The sequence below is a fragment of the Somniosus microcephalus genome, chromosome 8 (assembly GCF_052327205.1).
Source record: "Somniosus microcephalus isolate GS21.2 chromosome 8, FLI_Smic_1.0, whole genome shotgun sequence".
NCBI classification, from domain to species: Eukaryota; Metazoa; Chordata; class Chondrichthyes; order Squaliformes; family Somniosidae; genus Somniosus; species Somniosus microcephalus.
The window spans coordinates 30,460,277-30,482,538 of NC_140994.1; the positions used below are offsets into that span (position 1 = coordinate 30,460,277).

The window sequence follows — 22,262 nt, forward strand, 5'->3', positions numbered from 1 at the left end:
TCATGATTTTGAACACCTGTGTCAAATCTCCTCTCAACCTTCTCTGCTTTAAGGGAACAACCCCAGCTTCTCGTGTCTATCCAATTCGTATCCATGCTGCCACTCCTTTATTCCATGTGGGCTTCAACTTTGCTGGCAAGCCTATTATGTGGCACTTTATCAAACACTGTTTGGAAGCCCATGTACGCCACATCAACCGCATTACCCTCATCAAAAAACTCAATCAAGTTAGATAAACACGATTTGCCTTTAACAAATCCATGCTGGCTTTTCTTAATTAATCCATACTTGTCCAAGTGACTTAATTTTGTCCCAGATTATCGTTTCTAAAAGCTCCCCCGCTACCAAGGTTAAACTGACCGGCCTGAAGTTGCTGGGTTTATCCTTGCACCCTTTTTTGAACAAGGGTGTAACATTTGCAATTCTCCAGTCCTCTGGCACCAACCCCGTATCCGAGAAGGATTGGAAGATTATAGCCAATACCTCCGCAATTTCCACCTTTACTCCCCTCAGCATCCTAGGATGCACCCCATCCGGTCCTGGTGACTTATCTACTTTAAGTACAGCCAGCCTTTCTAGTACCTCCTCATCAATTTTTATCCCATCTAGTATCTCAATTACCTCCTCTTTCACTAGGACTTTGGTAGCATCTTCTTCCTTGGTAAAGACAGATGCAAAGTACTCATTTAGTACCTCAGCCATGCCTTCTGCCGCCATGAGAGGTCTCCATTTTGGTCCCTAATTTGCCCCACCCCTCCTCTTCCTACCCGTTTACTATTTATATGCCTATAGAAGACTTTTGGATTCCCTTTTATGTTAGCTGCCAATCTATTCATACTCTCTCTTTGTCCCTCATTTCCTTTTTCACTTCCCCTCTGAACTTTCTATAATGAGCCTGGTTCTCACTTGTATTCTCAACCTGACATCTGTCATATGCCCCTTTTTTCTGCTTCATCTTCCTCTCCATCTCTTTCGTCATCCAGGTTGCTCTGGCTTTGGTTGCCCTACTTTTCCCCCCGCCTCGTGGGAACGTACTTCAACTGTACCCGAACCATCTCCTCGATTACAGTTTTGCCTGCCAATCTTTGATTCCAATTTATCTGGGCCAGATCCATTCTCAACCCACTGAAATTGGCTTTCCTCCAGTTAAGTATTTTTACTCTAGATTGCGCACTGTTCTTTTCCATAGTTGGTCTAAACCTTATGATACTGTGATCACTGTTCCCTAAATGCTCCCCTACTGACACTTGCTCTACTTGACCCACCTCATTCACCAGAACCAGATCCAGCAATGCCTCCTTCCTCGTTGGGCTGAAAATGTACTGATCAAGTAAGTTCTCCTGAACACACTTCAGAAATTCTTCCCCCTCTCTGCCCTTTACACTATCCCAGTCTATATTAGGATAGTTGAAGCCCCCCATTTTCACTACTCTATAGTTCTTGCACCTCTAATTTCCCTGCAAATCTGCTCCTCTATATCCTTCCCATGAGTTGGCGGCCTATAGAATACACCTAGTAGTGTAATGGCACCTCTATTGTTTCTCAACTCTAACCAAATAGATTCTGTCCGTGACCCCTCCAGGACATCCTCTCTCTCCAGTAATATTCTCCATAATCAATACGCCACCCCACCTTCTTTCTTTCCTTCCCTATCTTTCCTGAACACTTATATCCAGGAATATTTAGTACCCAATCCTGTCCTTTTTTGTAGCCAGGTCTCAGTTATCGGCACATCATATTCCCATGTGTCTATTTGCACCTGCAGCTCACCAACCTTATTTACCACACTTCGTGTATTCACACACATGCACTGTAAACCTATCTTGGAACTTCTTGTATTCTTTCTTATTCTGACTCCACCTAATACCATACTATTTCTTACTCTAGTGCTATCTGTCTCTCCCAATCCGTTGTGCACCTTGTTTCTCCTTTCTCATGCTACTTCCTGGTGCCCATCCCCCTGCCAAATTAGTTTAAACCCTCCCCAACAGCACTAACAACCCCCCCCCCCCCACCCCCCCGAAGGACATTGGTCCCGGCTCTGTTGAAGTGCAACCCGTCCAGCCTGTACAAGTCCCACCTCCCCCAAAACCGGTCCCAATGTCCCAGGAATCTAAAGCCCTCCCTCCAGCCATGTATTCATCTGCTCTATCCTCCTATTTCTATACTCACTCGCTCGTGGCCCGGGAGTAATCCGAAGATTACTACCTTTGAGGTACTGCTTTTTAATCTCTGTCCTAGCTCCCTAAAATCTGCCTGCAGGACCTCATCCCTCTTTCTACCTAGGTCATTGATACCGATATGGACCACGACCTCTGGCTGTTCACCTTTCTCTCTCCTCCCCCCCCCCCCCCCCCCCTCCTCAATGTTCTGCAGCTGCTCAGTGACATCCTTGACCCTGGCACCAGGTAGGCAAGCACTCTTGTTTCAACTCAGCAGTTCTTTCATGTTTTTATACTGTATGATTTTTTTAAAACCTAAACCTAAATCAAAACCAAAGAGTAATGTTGCAGAATCAGCTTTTTTTCTTACTATTGAATAGATTGATTGGGACCATTGATAGTTTGAACAGGAATGGGAATTGAAGGTTGTAAAAGTAAAGTATAGAGAGAGATGATCACATTACTCTGTGGAATACAATGGTTACTGAGCTGCTGCCACCTTAGAAATGTTGTACCATGGAAAACACTGATCAGAGTTGAATAATAAAAGTTGCAGCGTTCAACAGATGTTATCTTTAGAGTGGATGAAAGGAGATTTTGCAGATCCTTCCTTTAGGTGGAATCAATGATTCGGCAAGTTGTGCATGGTATGTGAAGAGAGCAAGTTGTGCATGGTATGTGAAGAGAGCATATTTGTTGAACTATAAATAACCTTTTTACATTCAATGTTTTTGCATGTTCTTTGATATGCCAGTCAAAGAGCCTGAATTTCCATGGAGATTCTCCCAAATCTTGCGTCAAAAGAGCAACAGAAACCCTGAAGAAGTTAACACGGTTTATGCTGTTTCTCCAGAGTTCCACCGATCTCCTGCCGAAGTTTCTGCAGACAATTGGGAGAATCCCCATGGAAATTCAAACTCAGTTTAAATAAAGGGATGCAAGCTAAAGTAGGCTATTCTACTTAAAAACAAGTTTTTCTTGATTGATACGTAAGTGTTTTGCTTTTCAGATCTATGGTATTAAAGTCCTGTTGCAAGAAAGTAGTTTACTTTAAGAAAAATATTTGGCATAGGCTTTGAAATATCCTGATCTTGCACCATTTTATGCTGTGGCATGCACAATCGCTTTTTAGTAATCCATACTGCTACTCCCTTGAATCCATTACTGCTCCATGAGGTGATGGAGCAGTGCCTAAAATTATAGGGACATTTACATTCTTAAGTAATTTTGCAGGCAACTTAATGCCGATTGGAAAACAGCACAAAGCAGCAAGGGTGCTTTGAGTAGCATTATGCTTGGTTTACACTTTCTGATCAGTGTAAATGCACAGCACCAAAATGATTATCGCTCACAAATTAAAACCATCACTTACAAGGAGGAGGAACCTGGGAGCAGTCATGTTAAAATATGCCTATATTTCAAATTGCATCAAGGCGAAGTACAGTTAACTTCATAAATTACTTTTTAAATTAAAGCAAATGGAAAATGTCAAATAAACAACAGGGTTTTCAGAAATTCTGTGCAATAGCAATTAGGTTCACCATGAAATAATGTAAAAACAAATACACAAAAAGCTTTTACAGATGAAGTTCATTTCAATAGTAATTTTTTTAATCCATTTACAATTTACACCAAACCACCCATTAAGCTTTGGGAGAACCCATCATTCTAAGGGCCCCCCATATGGTCACACTTTGGAAGAAGTGGCAGACCAAAACAGGATCTTGTTTTAAAGATTGGTCTTCAAAATGCTCAATGGGGCTATAAATTGCAATATTCAAGACACCTGGGGAGGCAGCTGACTGGCTGATGACCAACCAACCAAATAGTACTAAGTGCTGAGCTTCAAGACATTTTCAACATCCTAAGGCATCAGGTCAATGCCTTCCTTCTTCATTTTCTGGGTGTGTGGTTAAGATGACAAAAAAGGTCAGAGCGTGTCCACTGTGATTGATGTCACTATCTTTTCTGGCTCATATGGGACAATCCCAAAAAGGCAAAGGAGGATCATGCCAACAAGGTATGAAAGTCCTCCAGCAAAAATCTATTCAACAGCTTCAGGATGCTCTAATCATGGTCATCCTCCTTCATATCTTGATGCCATCTTGTGCTGCAATCTCAGATGGCATGTCTATGGAATAATCATCTATGGAAATATAAATGAAGAGATGGAAATATAAATGAAAAGAATCTTTAAATAAGTAATTTTCTCCATTGTAATCACATTGCCAATTCATAAAGTCTGTTTGAGAGACATACAACCAGTAATTAATTTATTTACTTCATGCACATCAAGCAGCTATAGGCAATGAACATTCTAAATTCCAAAATGTTGCAATACATTATCAACATGCATACTACATGCAGTTCAGTAAAGTATGAATATTGATACATTTATTTTTAAAGCAAGGGGAAAAAATGTATATATAATCACTTACCAATCAAAGATGATGATGATGGTGCACTTGCCGAGTTGTTTGGCCCGTGCCAGCATTTCTTTTTCTGAAGACACTTTAGGGATCAATGAGCTTTTCTTATTAGGCACTGTTTTCAATCTAGCAAGATACTTGAGATTTATTTTCTACACAATCCTCTATATTGTGAATAACTTCTGAAATTTCAATAATTTGACAAACTACAGAGCACAGGCAGGCCTTGCACAGCCCTGTGCAGTAAATATTTTTTTGATGCAAGGGCAGGAAAATGGGATTGGTGTATACAGCTACAATTGAAGATCTAGAAGAGATGCAATGGGCCCAGTGGCCCTCTTTGTGCTGAAATTTCTACGATGCCATGAAAAATGTTAATTTTTTTTTCATTCTTCAATTTATGGATCTGCATTAAAACTTACTTATATGTCACATTCCGAGTCACTAGAATAGTTCATTTTTGCTGGTTCACTTTGATCAAATTGCTCATGTACTAAATTAATAAATTTGAATTATTTCAATTAATTTGGCCTTTGGTTAGCTTAGATTACTAACAGCAGCAAGCAAACATGTGTTTGTATGGGGAAAAAAATCATCGCACTTTAACAGCTTGACATTTACTGAATTAATGCCTAGTTGTCTGCTTCGAAAGTCAGAAGATAGCTCAACAACTATTACAACCTTGAGAAGAAATGAGCCAATGTTTAGAACAATCAGAATGATACCATACAGGAAGAGCAAAAAAGGATTAGTTGGGGGTGCCCATGAGGGAATGGCAAGAGAAAGGAGAAATTCTGACAGACAAAGTTTTAATTACACCATGCATTAATTGATGATTCCGAAGATACAATACAATTGTGAGCCACAAACAAACAAAGCCCCTTATGAGGTTTGCTGAGGGAGAACAGGAAAACACTGCAAATGAAGCTACAGTGATTTGTTTTGATCTTCACTAGAACAAAGGACAAGGAGAGAATTAAAACAGAAAAATAATAGGCGAGTGCTTTAAACTCAGTGTGGATCACCCACTCCAACACAAAGCCTGAATAACTGTTCATTACCACGATCAAGCAATATGCCCATGGGTGCAATGTTTACACTTTAAAGCACTTTCCAAAAAAAATGCAAGACCTTAACTTGGATTAATAGTCACTAAGTCATTCCTATTGATCACAATAGCAAAATACTGCAGATGCTGGAAATCTGAAACAGAAAATACTGTAAACGCTCAGGTCAGGCAGCATCCATGGAGAGAGAAAAAAAATCCACTAAGCCCACCGACTCCCAGCTACCTAGACTACAGTTCCTCCCATCCCACTTCTTGTAAGGACTCTCGTCCATTCTCCCAGTTACTCCATCTCCGTCGCATCTGTTCAGACAATGCCACCTTCCATACTAGTGCTTCAGATATGTCTTCCTTTTTCCTCAACAAAGAATACCCCTCGACCGTGTCCATTCCATTTCCTGCACTTCTGCTCTCACCCTTTCCCCTCCCTCCCAGAACCATAATAGGGTTCCCCTTGTCCTCACCTTTCACCCCGCCAGCCTCCACATTCAACGGATCATCCTCCGCCAGCAGCACGGTGGCATAGTGGTTAGCACTGTTGCCTCACAGCGCCAGGGACCCGGGTTCGAATCTGGCCTCAGGTGACTGTCTGTGTGGAGTTTGCACATTCTCCGTGTTTGCGTGGGTTTCCTCCGGGTGCTCCGGTTTCCTCCCACAGTCCAAAAGTGTGCGGGTTAGGTTGATTGGCTATGATAAATTGACCCTTAGTGTTAGGGGGATTAAATACGTGGGGTTACGGGGATAGGGTGGGATATGTGTTGGTGTAGGGGTTATGGGGATCGGGTGGGATATGTGTCGGTGCAGGCTCGATGGGCCGAAATGGCCTCTATCTGCACTGTGGGGTTTCTGTGATTTCTGTGATCTGTGATCCCACCACCAAACACATCTTCCCCTCACCTCCCCTTTCACCATTCCGAAGGGACCACACCCTGTGCAACACCCTGGGCCACTCCTCAATAACCCCCAACAGCCCCTCCCCTCCCCACGGCACCTTCCTGTGCAAGTGCAGGAGTTGCAACATCTGCCCTTTTAGCTCTTCCCTTCCCACTGTCCAGGGCCCCAAACACTCCTTTCAGGTGAAACAGCGATTTACTTGTACTTCTTGCAATTTAGTATACTGTATTCCATGCTCACGATGCGGTCTCCTCCATATTGGGAAGACCAAACGCAGATTGGGTGACCGCTTTGCGGAACACCTCCGTTCAGTCCGTAAGGGTGACCCCGAGCTTCCGGTCGCCTGTCACTTTAATTCTCCGCTCCACTCCCACTCTGACCTTGGCCTCTTGCACTGTTCCAATAAAGCTCAACATAAACTCGAGGAACAGCACCTCATCTTTCGATTAGGCACTTTACATCCTCACTGAGCTCAACAATTTCAGACTATCACCTCTGCCCCTATTTTTTCAGGCAGCAGCGGTTGATGATTCTGCCATCCCCATTTACAACATTTAACCAATCCTGCCTTCCACCCTATCCCAGACCGTCCCTTTTGTTCTTTCCTCCCCTCCCCCCCAACCTTTCCCTGCCTCTGCACCTGCTTAAAATCTGTTACATCTCTAACTTTTTCCAGTTCTGACGAAGGGTCACAGACCTGAAACGTTCACTCTGTTTTTCTCTCGCCACGGATGCTGCCTGACCTGCTGAGTGTTTCCAGCATAAATAGTGAAAGTAACTATAACTGGCATTGACCAGTTGGGTCAACTGGCCTGTTTCCGTGCTGTAGACTATGTAATTCTATGTAAAAAAAAATATTTAAAAAAAATTTGTGTTTTCTTATTTCTGTAATGACGCCTAGGATTTCAGCAGCAAAGATATGAATTTGGTTTTGGTCAACAGTAAAGTTTTGACAAGATTCTACTTAGTCTTAAAATAGCACTAATTTGTTGCAAAAATATCAAATAATGGGATAGCATTTTGTTAACCAGAAACATTGGTAAATACTTGTAACCAGCAGATTTGGGAAAAAAAATTGACTTCCGAGTTCATCTAGGTTACATCTCCAGCCTATACGAAGTTAGCTTTCAGCTGCAGCAGCAACAGGGGCAGTACACTTTGCCCCAATTTCCCAAGATTAGAAGGAAGGAAATTTTAAAAAGATTGCCATCCAATGACCCCTATTGGAAGTCCATGTGTGTATGGGCATTGGATGAGGTCAAATTGAGCTCAGTTGCTAATAAGTGTCAAATAATCTGCCGCACTTAGCATTAATATTGGCACATGAATAATGGGCACTTTGATGAAGCAAACGTAACCACACCCATCGAATTTTCCTCAACAAGGAGGCAAAACCTTCAGGAAACGCGGGGCAATGTTTTTTTTTGATAAAGGAGATAAATATTAACTATTTGCCAATTAACTTTAATGTAATGGACAAAAAAAATGGATCCATCCTGGAAGACAGCAAATTACAGTACAGCACAATATATGTCTGTGTCCCAGAAGAGGGTAAAAATATAATTCCATCCAGTTTCCAATTAGCTTAAAATTGTCAACATATGAGCATTTCCCTCCACAGTAAAAGTAAACTAAGAAAATTACTGCAAATTTTATCAAAGCTGAATTTGTCACCCCAGGTGTAAATGTTCTAATACAGTACACATAAATGTATGGGAGATGCAAATCTTAATTTATCAAGAATTAAATGATAAATCACTAGCTGCTGATTAACTGTAATTTAGTCAAACTATGAAAGTTCCTGCTCACTTTATGCATAATTATCAAAAACTAATAAATCAACCATTTTTTGCAGTCACAAAGTCTTCCTAAAGCTGCTCTGTAAAGGTTTGCATGTATGGTACTTTACTGCCTTCTGGTGGTACTACATGTCAAAGCATTCTGAAGCAAATCCTATTGCATGGGTAGACTTACTTATGAAGCAGGTTTTCAAAATAGACAATATCAATTGGAGTGGGGATTCGTACAGAAATTGAAATTATAAGCTGTTGACACATCACTCGCTCCTGCTCTTCTTGATGTTATCTATTTAAAACATGCTGGCTTTGTTTTCTTTTTCCCAGCTGTCTCACACTCAAGTTCAGAGAGAAAGTTAATTACCTACCGCATTCAGTCTTTATTCTTTGTATGAAAGCATCCTTTACAATATTGTTCAAGTGAATCCAGGTTGGGAAGAGAGAAAAATCACAAAAGACATAGTGCTTTTGATGCAATCTCCCACATGATCTTCCTTTACCACAGAGTAAAGGCACCTCTCCTGGGCTGAACATCAGTTCTTTTTCCAAGAGGCAGCAAAAAGTTATTGAAAGAATGAAATAAGGCAAAGTACCTAATTATTTACAATATCTATCCAAGAGAAACTGTATGGCCAGTTTGGTGGGGTGCCGCTATGTGATTAATGCTTCAATTTAGGTGGGTTGGTATAAAAATAGGGATCAGAAGAGGAAGAGGAGTGCTCCTCCGAAACTGGTCATGGAACCTTAATTTTTCATTCCTTCAGCAACAGTTTACTGATAATTAAGATCCATGGAATAAAGGAGAACAATATTCCACATCAAGCCCTAGATGAATTCACTGACAAAAGTAAAATCTGACCATAAAGTCCTGTCAACCCAGGGTTTGCATGGGCACCAACTCCCCACTGCACCCCATGTTGTAAAAGTAATACTTGGGAGAATAATCACCAACTGCAACCGAGTTATGGAATGGGAAGGTGGTTACTCAGCTGCCTCAGAAAACAAAGAAATCTGTCGGATTTCTCTCTTTAGGGTACGATAAGCGCGACGCTGTAGTTCTTTTACTAACTCAAAGGCGGCACGACAGTGTTCCAGATAATGATGACACACAACCTTATCCGGGGAGTGCAACTCAAAACCAAGAGTGATCAGTTCCTTGTTTTGAGAGGGGCGATAGGGTTAATTCTCCATCAAGGGCTTCTTCTTTGAATGCTTGTGCTCTCCTAAAAATCACTGAGCCTGGGTTTTGTATCTCCCCCCTCCGTTACTGGGGGGAAACAGCTTGCTGGTACTTTTCCCCGGTCTTTCTCACTGTTCAGCAGACTGCTCATCTATCCCTTATCCTTGAAGAGTACAGCAAGTTTGGAACAAGAGTTTTCCCTCGAAGAAAACAGCAAGCCAGCTGTTAATCCGCAACACTTTCACTGTAATCCAGCACGCTCTGTGATTTTGGTGATGTTAGCAAATATGGCATTTGCTCCACTGGTGTTTCGATACAACGGATCCAATCCTCGGTCGACTATGGATCCCAAATTTGTCTACTTGTAATTTCATCCTGATTGCATTGACTGCACACGAGTTACTGTTCATACTTTAATCCATCATGCTCTTTTACCACGTATACAAACTGCTAATCCACGGTTTCATCCATTCCTTTATCCATCCCAGTTTCTGGGCGAGCGTCGCCCTGACAGTTCCCACTCCGTAGGACTTACTTAAAAGCAGGCACCAAAAAGTTTATCAAAAAGTCCAATATCCTTCAGATGTGGAGCATCAAACCATAAGTACCAGTTGGCACCAACATTTTCTTAGGACTTAGAACCGGTGCATGTACAGGGTCTTTCTTTTGTGACACTAACCTACAGTGGCAAATCCTGCAAACTAATTTAAATGCATGCAATTCCCATCAGGTCGCCTGATGTGTAGCAGCACCAGGTAAGTTGCTGTGCCCCTGAAAATCAACCTCATTCCCGTGAATTAGAAATTGCTAATCCTGATTAACAGTTCGAACATGACGCCAGCCCACACCATTCATATACTGGGCATTGCGAAGCTTGCTTGATGTCACCAGTGCTTTTAAATTCTTTACAGTTAGTAAAATACCAGTACTAATGTACAGAATTTCCCTGATTTTACTTCCATGTCATAGCCTAACATGAAGGATAGCCTCCCATGTTTGTAGCAATTTCAGTCAGTTTGAAACGAGAAACCCAAGCAATTAGAGTATAATGCTGTAATGTCTCCAAAAAAAAGAATGAAAGGGGATTTTCTGTGACTGCCAATGATAGTGAGGGGCCAGATGATGTTTGGCACATTGACGGAAACTAAGTACCTCTGACATCATCGTCCACTGACATTGAAAAGGTACCGGTAGATTGGAAACAAGCCAACATGGTACTATATTCAAAGAAAGCAACAAAAAGGACACAAGCAACAACAGATCCATTATTCTTACTTCAATCCCACATAAAATAATGGAATCAATTATCAGGTGTAAATTTAAAGATTATCTGTATAATAACAAATTAACAGTCAACTTGGATTCTGATAAGAGTTCCTGCATGATCATCTCCTTGACCTCTGAGGAAATTACATCCCAAGTGGACTGTGGCGAACTATTGTACCTAGATGTGTTATGCCTAGACTTCCGGAAGGCATTTGGCAAAGTTCCATATGAAAGGCTATTATGCAAGCTCAAAACTGTAGAGATTTAAGACAAATCTTGGAGATCGATAAGAATTTGGCTGAAGGGTAGAAAACAATGGTTACATCAGGGTTGGTGGAAATAGTAAGAGTGAAGTGTGCCAGGGATGTGCGCTGGGACAACTAAGGTTTCTAATTTACATCAATGAATTGGACTTAGAAACATAATGCTAATTATTTGCAGATAATGCCAAACTTGGAGGCAGTGGAATTGGAGGAGGCAGCTCAGAAATTAAAGAATGAGTTGAACAATATATAAAAGTGGGCAGACAAATGGCAGATTAAAAACTTTGTACAGGTTGAGCGTCCCAAATCCAGAGTTCCGGAATCCAGGATGATTGGTGGCAGGGGTCCGGAATCTGTAAAATGTTCCGGAATCCAGACACCGAGGGAGGCTTACCAAAAGCGCAACCTGGGCCCAGGCATTTCCGGACTCGGCACGTGTTTCTGATGTCCGAAGTCCAGAAATATCGCAACCTGGGCTCTGGCGTTTCCAGACTTCGGACATCAGAAGCACGTTCCGAAGTCCGGAAAAACTCAAAAACCAGCTCGGCTTTGGTCCCGAGGTTGCTGGATTCGGGACGTTCTACCTGTACACACAAATGCAAAGTACTGCACATGGGAAGGAAAATGGGCAGCACATCAACACCATGAATAGTATTGAAAATAGCTAAGGATGACATTGAAAAAGCCCTAGAAGTCTTAGACTTAGCATGCTCAAGATGTCCAACTAATGCAGAGCAGCAATTTAAAAAATCCAACAGAATGATAGGAACAGGAGTAGGCCATTTAGCCCCTCGAGCCTGCTCTGCCATTCAATGAGATCATGGCTGATCTGCGACCTAACTCCATATACCTGCCCTTGGCCCATATCCCTTAATACCATTGGTTAACAGAAAGCTATCAATCTCAGATTTAAAATTAACAATTGATCTTGCATGAATTGCCATTTGCAGAAGAATGTGTCAAATTTCTACCACCCTGTGTGTGTAGAAGTGTTTACTAATTTCACTCCTGAAAGGTCTGGCTCTAATTTTTAAGACTATGCCCCCTAGTCCTAGAATCCCAACCAGTGAAAATAGTTTCTCTATCTACCTTATCTGTTCCCCTTAACACCTTAAAACTTCAATCAGATCACCCCTTAACCTTCTAAATTCCAGGGAATACAACCCTAATTTGTGTAATCTCTCCTCATAATTTAACCCTTGAAGTCTGGGTTTCATTCTGGCAAATCTATGCTGCACTCCCTCGAAGGCCAATACATCCTTCCTAAGGTGTGGTGCCTAGAACTGCTCTCCATACTCCAGATGTGGTCTACCTTTCACAAATCCATGCTGGCTCTCTGATCAACTGAAAATTTGAGGTGTTCAGTTACCCTATCCTTAATTATAGACTCTAGCCATTTCCCAACAACAGATGTTAGGCTAACCAGTCTACAATTCCCTGGTTTCCCTCTCACCATTTTTAAATAATGGAGCGACATGCACAATTTTCAAATCTAAAGGAACGGTTCCTGAATCGAGAGAACTTTGGAATAATAGTTAGGGCATCTGCAATGCATTCACCTATTTCCTTTAAACCCTCGGATGCAAACCATCTGGTCCTGGGGATTTGTCACTCTTTAGTGTCATTATTTTCTTCATTACTTTATTTTACTTACATGAATTTTACTGAGTCCCTGTCCCTGATTTAGTTCCCTTGGGATTTCTGGCATGCTATCCTCTTCCTCTACTGTAAATACTGAAAGTAATTGTTCAACATGTCTGCCATTTCCTGATCAGTAATATCATCACCGCTTTCAGTTTTTAAGGGGCCAACATTGCTCCCAACTGCCCTCTTTTTCTTAACAATCGTAAAAAAAATGGTGCTGATTTTGATATCCCTTGCTGGTTTCCTTTCATACTCCCTTTTTGTAGCTCTTATTATCTGTTTTGTGACCCTTTGCTGTTCTTGGTATCTTTCCCATTCACTAGGATCTGTGCTACTTTTTGCATTTGTGTGTGCTTTTTCTTTTAGTTTTATGTTGTCCCTTACCTCATTAGTTGTCCAAGGCTGTTTCTTGGCAAATAGAGCTCTTGCCCATCAGGGGTATAAACTGGTTCTGTATCACCTTAAATTCTTTTTTGAACATCTCCCACTGATCTTCTGTCATTTTATCCATCAATAGATTTGCCCAGTTTACTGTGGACAGTCTCTGTCTCATCTCCATGAAGTTGGCCTGACCCAAATCTAGAATCTTAGTAGCTGTTTCTCCCTTTCAAATGCTACGTTGAACTCGATCATGTTATGATTGCTATTGGATAAATGTTCACGCACAGTTAGGCTGTTCACTAAATCTGGCTCATTACTCATAACTAAATCTAATATGGCATGCCACCTTGTTGTCTCTAGGACATATTGTTGTAGAAAACTATCCCAGACACACTCAAGAAAGTCACTACCTTTCTGACAGGTGCTAGTCTGCTTCTCCTTATCTATATAAAAGTTAAAATCCCCCATTAAAACCACTCTGCTTTTGCTACACGCTTGTCTAATCTCTGCATTTATACAATCTAGCACTTCACAGCTGCTACCAGGGAGCCTATATACAACTCCCACTGCAGTCTTAAATCCTTTCCTATTTCTTAATTCTACCCATAAAGTCGCCACTGTCTGCTTACCTCTCGTTATATCCTCTTATCATCTTTGACGTTATTTCATCCTTAATCATGAAGGCTACTCCTTCCCCTCTGCCATTTTCCCCATCTTTCCTGTAGACCTTATAACCTGTTATAAATGCTAAACTATATGGCCAAAGAATATAATTCAGAGAAATTCACAATAAACTGCTCAAACCAAATACTTTATTACTTTGTCCAGTTTTGGTCACTGAGACACTAGGAGGACGTTCAAGCCTTGGATGCAGTGCAAGAATATCCACAAGGTTAACCAGTCAGAATCTGAGTTGTAAGTGATGACAGGAGAAACTTGGGCTTTTCAGCCTTAAAAGGAAGAGTTTGAGAGGTGACCTTGTAGACTGTAAACAGATTGTAAACTGTATAGAAAAGGTAAATCTGTAAAATTAATTTAAATTAGGGAGAATAGAACAACGGTCACAGGTTGAAAATAATGAGGGGGAAGAGGAGCGAGAAGAGAGACTTGCATTTATATGGCGCCTTTCACGACCATCGGACGTCTCTAAGCGCTTTACAGCCAATGAAGTACTTTTTGGAATGTAGTCACTGTTGTAATGTAGGAAATTTAGGAGTGACGTTAGGAAGATTTCCTTCATACAAGGAGCAATCAACACACAGAACAAATTTCCAGATATACGAGTGGAGGCAGATACCTTGTAATCCTTCAAGAACTAATTGGATGCTGAAATGGGGAAACTTAAGGTCATTCTAAAGGAATGAACCAAGATGGGCCAAAGGACCTTGCTCATTCGTAATTATCTTGCCAACAACCTTTTCTTGATTTTACCACACAGCATTTGAGATTCCTTGCTGTCATTCTGACAGAGAAAAGTCAGAGACACACCATAAGACAACATGGGCAGGAAAGATTACAGTAACAGCCCCATGTCAAAAAACATCTTAAAGGGATCTATAATTCATGATTTCACAGTCAACCGTGGCCCACTCTTGCAATTTGTGGAGGATGCTGGAATGAAGGATGATATATATACTGCACTAATAATCTAACAATTGCCAGGCTACATAAAAAGTTGGAAAAGACTTGTGTAGAAGCAGATGAATTATCCAAGGTTACTGTTCTGAATTCTGGAGTATCTGAGTGTTATTATGAAGCTCAGTTAATAAATATAGTTAAAAGAAGTCAGTTTAATTCTTACCTGATATAATGTTAGAGAATGTCCATATCTTGAAAGTGGTCTCTCAACACTTGTTATGGGTACTCCCGTCCACCCACTGCTCTCCAAGTCATAGCTGAAACAAAATGAATCAAATATATCAATGTTCTGAGCTATGTGCATTTAATTCCACTTTTAAAATATGCAGTACTCCAGTCCTTGTTTTGTACCTTGCTCAATGTTGACAAATGCAGACAAGCAATGCAGTTACTTTTTAGCAACTGGAGTCAATGAATACAAGATTTCCAATTTGTTGTTGGTATAAATTAATTCAACATTCATTCAACAATTCAGCAACATAAGGCACAACTGAAAGTGTAGACTTGCCAGTCACTGTTTGTACCATAAACTGAGAACTGACTGGAGATGAAACGAATAACAAATATTGAGTTGCTGGTATTTACCCTCCAATTCATATATATTTTTCTTAGATTTTGATGCTGCAATTGCTCTAGAAGCTCGCTGTCTAGCCACTGTATCACTCATTTTCTACTGTCTTGTAGGAAGATGCTGAGGCCTTCAACTGTTGCAGCTCAGATCAAGCACCGAGGTGATTGGAATCAAAGCTTCATCCACCCATTCCTTAGCACTGTTTGTAGTTGCTCCAATGCACAGCAACACCATGCTGCATCTTTAAAGAGGTTTTATTGTTGCATCATCTGACTTTCCCTTTCCATCTTTCTCAGTTCATTTAACTCAGTGACCTACAAGCACCACTTGTCTGAATTGTTTCCTGCACGGTCACGTGGGCCTTATTTGGCCTGTTGGAGGACTGGTGAGGAGGATGCCCGTGTTTTACACTGCTTCCAATGCCAGCTGTCAGGACCCACTACAACTCTTGCTCTGGTTGTCACAGGCACAGAATTTACCAATTTTATACAGTCAGTCAGTGGCGATGCTGCACCTGCTGCTGACAGCACAGTACTAAAGGAAATAATGCCATCTGTAGTAACAGACAGCTCCTCTTGCTTTTAGATGCCGAAACTATATTCCATTTAACATTTATACCAGGGAGGAAAGACAGACGTGAATTTCTTCTTGCCAGATGGTGTTCAGACACATTAGGCAGAAAAGTTCAATTAGATATGAACACTGCAGTGTCCTCAGAGTAAAACCACTGTGCAACTGAGCCATACCGACCAGCAGGTCCCAGGTTGGATTCTTGATGTGTGCAAGGCTATTTGATTTCAGTGGCTGTTGATCTCAGCATCCCTGGATGAGGGAGAGCCAAATCAGCTTGGGCTTGTGTGCTCAGTCACTATCTGGAGAACTCTGCTGAAAAGTACATATGTAGACATTGGATTTGGGCAAGAACAGGCTTGGCTGTGAAGCAGCCCACACTCATCATTTCTTTGAGGTACTGGAGGGCAATGAACATCCAAAGAACTGTACCCCAGGAGTCAACATCTTCAGCAGAGATGGGTAGACAATATGTAAGGAAGGGAAAGAAACTGGCAAAAGTAAAGTAACATGCAGTTTAATCATTCTTCTGACAGACACTAAATCGAAGAATTTATCAAGAACAATGTTACATCAACTCAAGACAAGAGCACATTTGATTTTGCAAAATCAGACTGAATGTCATGCTGTAGCTGTGGGGGGGGGGGGGGGGGGCAGTTTAAGCAATGCCTTTAATAAATCTGGATACATGAATAACCAGAAATTTCAGAACTGTGTGGATAATCTGCATGTGATATCTTGTCACAAAATGATGAACACACTGCACCATTCCCTGTTACATGTCTTCAGAGGCCTTTCGCAAAAGTTAACTCCAACCTTAGGGACTTGATCTGGTTGGAGAAAGGGCCTGGAGAGTGCAGATCGATGAAGCTCCTCTAATTTCAAGCAGGAGAACTTAGCTTTTCAAAAAATCCACCTACTAGTCTGTAAGAAGTAGAGAGGATCTCCATGGAAAAACTATAGTTTGTGAACAAAATGCAGTGATTACAGAGACCTCAGCCTAATTTTTCCAAATGCCATGATGGAAAAGGAAAGAAAAGCAGCGAATGGCCTTATCGAGTTCACATTTTTATATTTTGATGTTCCTAACTTAGCAGGTTTCTGAATTTTCCAAGCTGCAAAACACCCCAGACGTGGAGATTTAAATGCAGCAAATTTAATACCAACACATACAATATTAGTAGAACCTAGTTACAAACTCAGCAAAATTTAGTTGAGATTAATTTTATGGAGGTTTGAATTTCTTTGCAAATTCCAAAGTTGTTCAGTTAGGACCGAAGAAAATGAACAAGTAGAGCTAACAGACGGCTGAAGAAGCCTTCGGTGGATTGAATTAATTGCAAGTAAACATGCAAGTTTTCACACTAAGTCAGCACCCAGCAAAGACTAAATTACAGACACATACTTACTTAAGGACCATCTGCGATGAACTATAATTGAAGGTATATCCACCAATCACCCACATAAACTTCCCATATACAACAGCCTTGTGGGATGCGCGGCTCACAGTGGGACTAAAGGGTTTAATATTTGGCAGCACCCAGTAGGATTCTGTAGATGGGACGGTCAGAGAACAGTCTGGTCCTAGAATACAAAGTGAAACTCTTCAATTATTTTGTGATGTGCATTCCTACACAATCCGGAGACTTATATAGTAGCAACTCCCAAGTAAATGAGATTTAATCATATCAATCACCCCAAATCATGTTTGAAACGTGATTCATTTTACAGAGACTCCTATTTTCATTGTCAAGTTAATGATCAGTTAATGGTCGGGTTTACAAATGATGTTGATTATCCCTCACTAGCGCTAGTTATAGATTTAGAGAGCAGCCTAATGAACACCACAGAATCCAGATGTGCAAAACACATGTTTGTGAATTTTAATCCTTGGTATAAAAACAAACAGACAGCTTTGAAATGTACTGCTTCAAACCATATCTGGTGATTGGAACAAAACCTATGAATAATTCTTTATGCACTTACATTCTTTCCCCCCCCCCAAATCTATGACCTCGACCAAAAGATTTCAAGTTGTGTTTTCCTTAGAAAATTATAAGTGGGTCACAAAGGAACTCCCTGTGGGAGTTAAAGTGAAGTGCATGCAGCGTGCAAGCATCAGCTACAATTGCCTCACTTCGACACTTGTCACTGCTCTATGTTGACACCTAGTGGAGTTAGCAATATCAACATATAGACTGCTGAACTAAACAAAGGCAGGCAGCAATGATTTTACAAATATATAATTGGCTGTCATTTTAGTTTCAGAAGCCTTTGTTTGTTGAACTACATTTAGATTCTGGAAAAATAAAGGAAAAAAAGAGGCTTGTACCATGCATGCTTAACAAAGCTTAGATACTGAACATATCAGATAACTTTTGCGGTTTATATAACATTTTTTCCCCCCACGTGAGGATCCGAGACTATACATTGTAGAGAAATACACATTATTCATATTATCGGAAGTGATGTAATCAGCTCGAGTATTCAGAAGTAGACACGTACATTGAGAAAGTTGTGTTGCTCAAGCAGAGCTGTGCTGAGCCCAAGGACCATCTGCCTATATATTGCAACATGTGTAGAGAGGAAAGGTTTCTGGAAGATACAGAGGAACACTGAACCAGATTAGAGAAAGTGGGAACTGCACACAATGGGAGCAAGGAGGGGAAAAAAACAGGAGAAATTAGAATCGGAAAACCCGCTAGGTCTAGACTTGGTTAACAGATCTGCAGTTCGCCGCCTATTATCAGGATATGGATGGAGTCACAGGGAAGGGTAATCAAGAGCAACATCTATGTAGCACGGAGTAAGGGTGCGCCCATGGGGGAAAGAGACACGCTATCCACAAGTAGTAGCTGCTAGTAGTGGTCAAGGATTCCATAATCAGGGGGATAAACAGACGATTTTGAATTATAAGGGCAAACATTGAAAAATATAGTTTCCACCGAGTCTTAAATGGCGTACTGCTTCTCAGGTGTAAAGGACATAACTGTCTGGCTGGGAAAAAAACTTCTAATAAGGGAGGGAAACCAAAACAGAACTCAAAGTTCATGTAGAAAGCAATGACACAGGAAAGAGTAGGAGGATGGTCTTTCAGAGGGAGGTTAAGGAGCTAGGGTCGAAAGTGCAAGATCTCAAATATTGTCACCTCAGGATTATTCCTAGTATTGTACCATGCACTGGATGAGTCTGTGAAAAACAGAGCAGATATTTCAACACCGTGGCGAGACAGATCATGTAGAAGGGAAGATTTCAGATTCCTAGGATATTGCGACAAGTTCTGGGACAGCGGGATGGGGTTCACACGAACAAAACTGGTACTAATGTCCTCATACAAAGCATAAGTAAAGCAGTAGTGGAGGATTTAAACTAGACATACAGGGGAGGGGAAATCTGCGAGCATATGGGAGAGGAGTTAAAATTAATGCTTGGAGGAGAAATGTTAGCTCAGGCACTGAATAATGCTATGGGATCGAAGTCCATAGCAACAGGCAGACAGAGGCTTCAATTTAACTCATGAGCATCTCACTGCAGCATTCCCTCACTGCAGCATGAAGTTTCAGTTTAGATTATGTGTTCAAGTCCTGGAGTGGGGCTTGAACCCACAACCTAAGACATGCACTAATCAGAGGCTTTCAGCATGGACTTGGAAAGGGCAGGTCATGCTTAACTAATTAAATGCATTTTTTTGAGGAAATTACAGTGTAGAAAGTGAATGCAGTGGATGTCATAAAACTGGATTTTCAGAATGTGTTTGATAATGTGCCACCCAAGAGCTATATAAATGAGCGAAAGAGGGTTTCGGTAGACAAGTCTTGGAAGTGATGAAAACAATCAAGAAAGTTCACAGACGTTTCAATTTAAAGCCAATGCAACTTATTTACACACTTGTAAAGAAATAGTGCTACGCTGCTCTTGCACCGTGGTTATGCTGAAAAGTTCCAGGAAACTTTGGGTCATTAGGTCCAAGTAAAGTAGTATCCTTTTGATTAACTGGAATATCTTAAGGTTAGAACAGGAAACAATGAAGAAGAGAGTCAATATCCAAATTTTCAAGGAGCAAAGTTGTCACAAGTAACCTTTTCTCAAAATCACATTTAAAATTAAAATCAATTAAGAAAAAGTACTGCAGCGCGTCTGTTACACCCAGACCCATATCAAAGCGCATCTAGAGAAGGAAAGAGGAAGCATTCCACTTCACCCAGCAAACAGTCGATTCCAACTAAAAATTACTTATACTACAGTATGGTTGAATATCTGTTATAAAACAATCCAGAGATCTCAAAGCTCTCAGAAAGTTAGTTTAAGTCTTTGTGGTCACTCAACAATTCCCATTTAAATTATCTGTATTTTTGGTGGAACATTTCCCCAATGAGACGCTGCCAAATCTAAAGATGAAAATCTTGCTTTTGCAGCATTGCTTTCAACATCCGAGACCAAAGTTCCAATAACATTTTTGCTTGGTTTTGTTTATCTTTTCTAGAGAGGGGCTCTTTTGGCCCAGCTTTGCCAATGCAGCCTTAAGTCAACATTGTGCTGGCATGCTTTTATTATTTTAAACAATAAACAGAATTTATCCTCTCTCAAAGCAGTCTTCTAATGTCAAATACGGAATTAATCAGCGATGGCTTAATTGAAAATTTCAGTCTGATTGCATTTGTTGAGCGCGAGAGTATTTTCTGGCAATTGGTTAAGTGAAATCAAATACAGAGATTAATGATGCTTGCCGGGAGGAAAAAAAGCCAACTCCCGTGCAAGACATTCTGCTATAGGTATCCTGTCCACATGATGGTGCAACTAGCCCTTGCAGTTTCAGGACCTATTACTGAAATCCCATTACTGGAGACTGGAACAGAAAGGCAGACATACCAGAGATACTTTTTATTCCCCCCCGAAAGCACACAGTGAAGTTCAACTACGAATAAGTGAATTCCAATTAATAGCCGATATTAAAACTTTTTTGGCAAGAGGAAAGATTAGGTGGATAAGCCAGATGAAAAGGAGGAAAAAAAAATTATTCAAGGACCAATTTTGCAGAGATAAATGGCCCAGGATTTGCTGAAACGGGGCATCTCGCGGCATGCCCAGTTAGACTTTTTTGTGCACCCTTCAGCTCAAAGTTTTACGCTGCAAGTTACTGGGCGTGCGAGCTGATAACACAACGAGGCGTCTGGAACCTTGTTGGACAGTACCAACCGTTTATCTCCTTAACCAATGAGATTTAAGGATTCAGAAAGAAAGAGGACGGACAGATCTGGCCCGGGTAAATTGGAATCAAAGATTGGCAGGCAAAACTGTAATGGAACAATGGGCTGCCTTTAAAGAGGTAATAGTTTTTAGGAGATGTGGGCGTCGCTGGCAAGGCCAGCATTTATTGCCCATCCCTAATTGTCCTAGAGAAGGTGGTGGTGAGCCACTTTCTTGAACCGCTGCAATCCGTGTGGTGAAGGTACTCCCACAGTGCTGTTAGGGAGGGAGTTCCAGGATTTTGACCCAGCGACGATGAAGGATCGGCGATATACTTCTAAGTCAGGATGGTGTGAGACTTGGTGGGGAACTTGGAGGTGGTGGTGTTCCCATGCGCCTGCTACCTTTGTCCTTCTAGGTGGAAGAGGTCGTGGGTTTGGGAGGTGCTGCCAAAGAAGCCTTGGCAAGTTGCTGCTGTGTATCTTGTAGATCGTACACACTGCAGCCACGGTACGCCAGTGGTGTATGGGGTGCCAATCAAGCGGGCTGTTTTGTCCTGTATGGTGTCGAGCTTCTCGAGTGTTGTTGGAGCTGCACTCATCCAGGCAAGTGGAGAGTATTCCATCACACTCCGGACTTGTGCCTTGTAGATGATAGAAAGGCTTTGGGGAGTCAGGAGGTGAGACACTCGCCATAGAATACCTAGCCTCTAACTTGCTCTTGTTGCCACAGTATTTATGTGGTTGGTCCAGTTAAGTTTCTGGTCAATGGTGACCCCCCAAGATGTTGATGGTGGGGGATTCGGCGATGGTAATGCCATTGAATGTCAAGGGGCAGTGGTTAGACTCTCGCTTGTTGGAGACAGTTGGACACTTCTGTGGCGCGAATGTTACCTGCCACTTATCAGCCCAAGCCTGAACGTCGTCCAGGCCTTGTTGCATGAGAGCATGGACTGTTTCATTATCTGAGGAGTTGTGGATGGCACTGAACACTGTGCAGTCATCAGCGAACATCCCCATTTCTGACCTTATGTTGGAGGGAAGGTCATTGATGAAGCAGCTGAAGATGGTTGGGCCCAGGACACTGCCCTGAGGAACTCCTGTAGTGATGTACTGGGGCTGTGATGATTGACCTTCTTGTTACATCTCTAACTTTTTCCAGTTCTGATGAAAGGTCATCGACCAGAAACATCAAGTTTCTCTCTCCATAGATGCT

General features: G+C 41.5%; 1 protein-coding gene across 5 annotated transcripts in view; it reads right to left on the reverse strand.

The window, feature by feature from the left end:
• Nucleotides 1-22,262, reverse strand: part of atrnl1b (attractin-like 1b) — a 930,295-nt gene that overhangs the window by 785,895 nt on the left and 122,138 nt on the right. For all 5 annotated transcript variants that reach the window (XM_085994422.1, XM_085994421.1, XM_085994423.1 and 2 more), the window contains exons 6-7: nt 17,270-17,444; nt 14,883-14,976 (exon numbers count right to left, since the gene is read on the reverse strand). In XM_085994422.1, the coding sequence (XP_085850548.1) occupies nt 14,883-14,976; nt 17,270-17,444 (269 nt within the window). The remainder of the gene's footprint in view (nt 1-14,882; nt 14,977-17,269; nt 17,445-22,262) is intronic.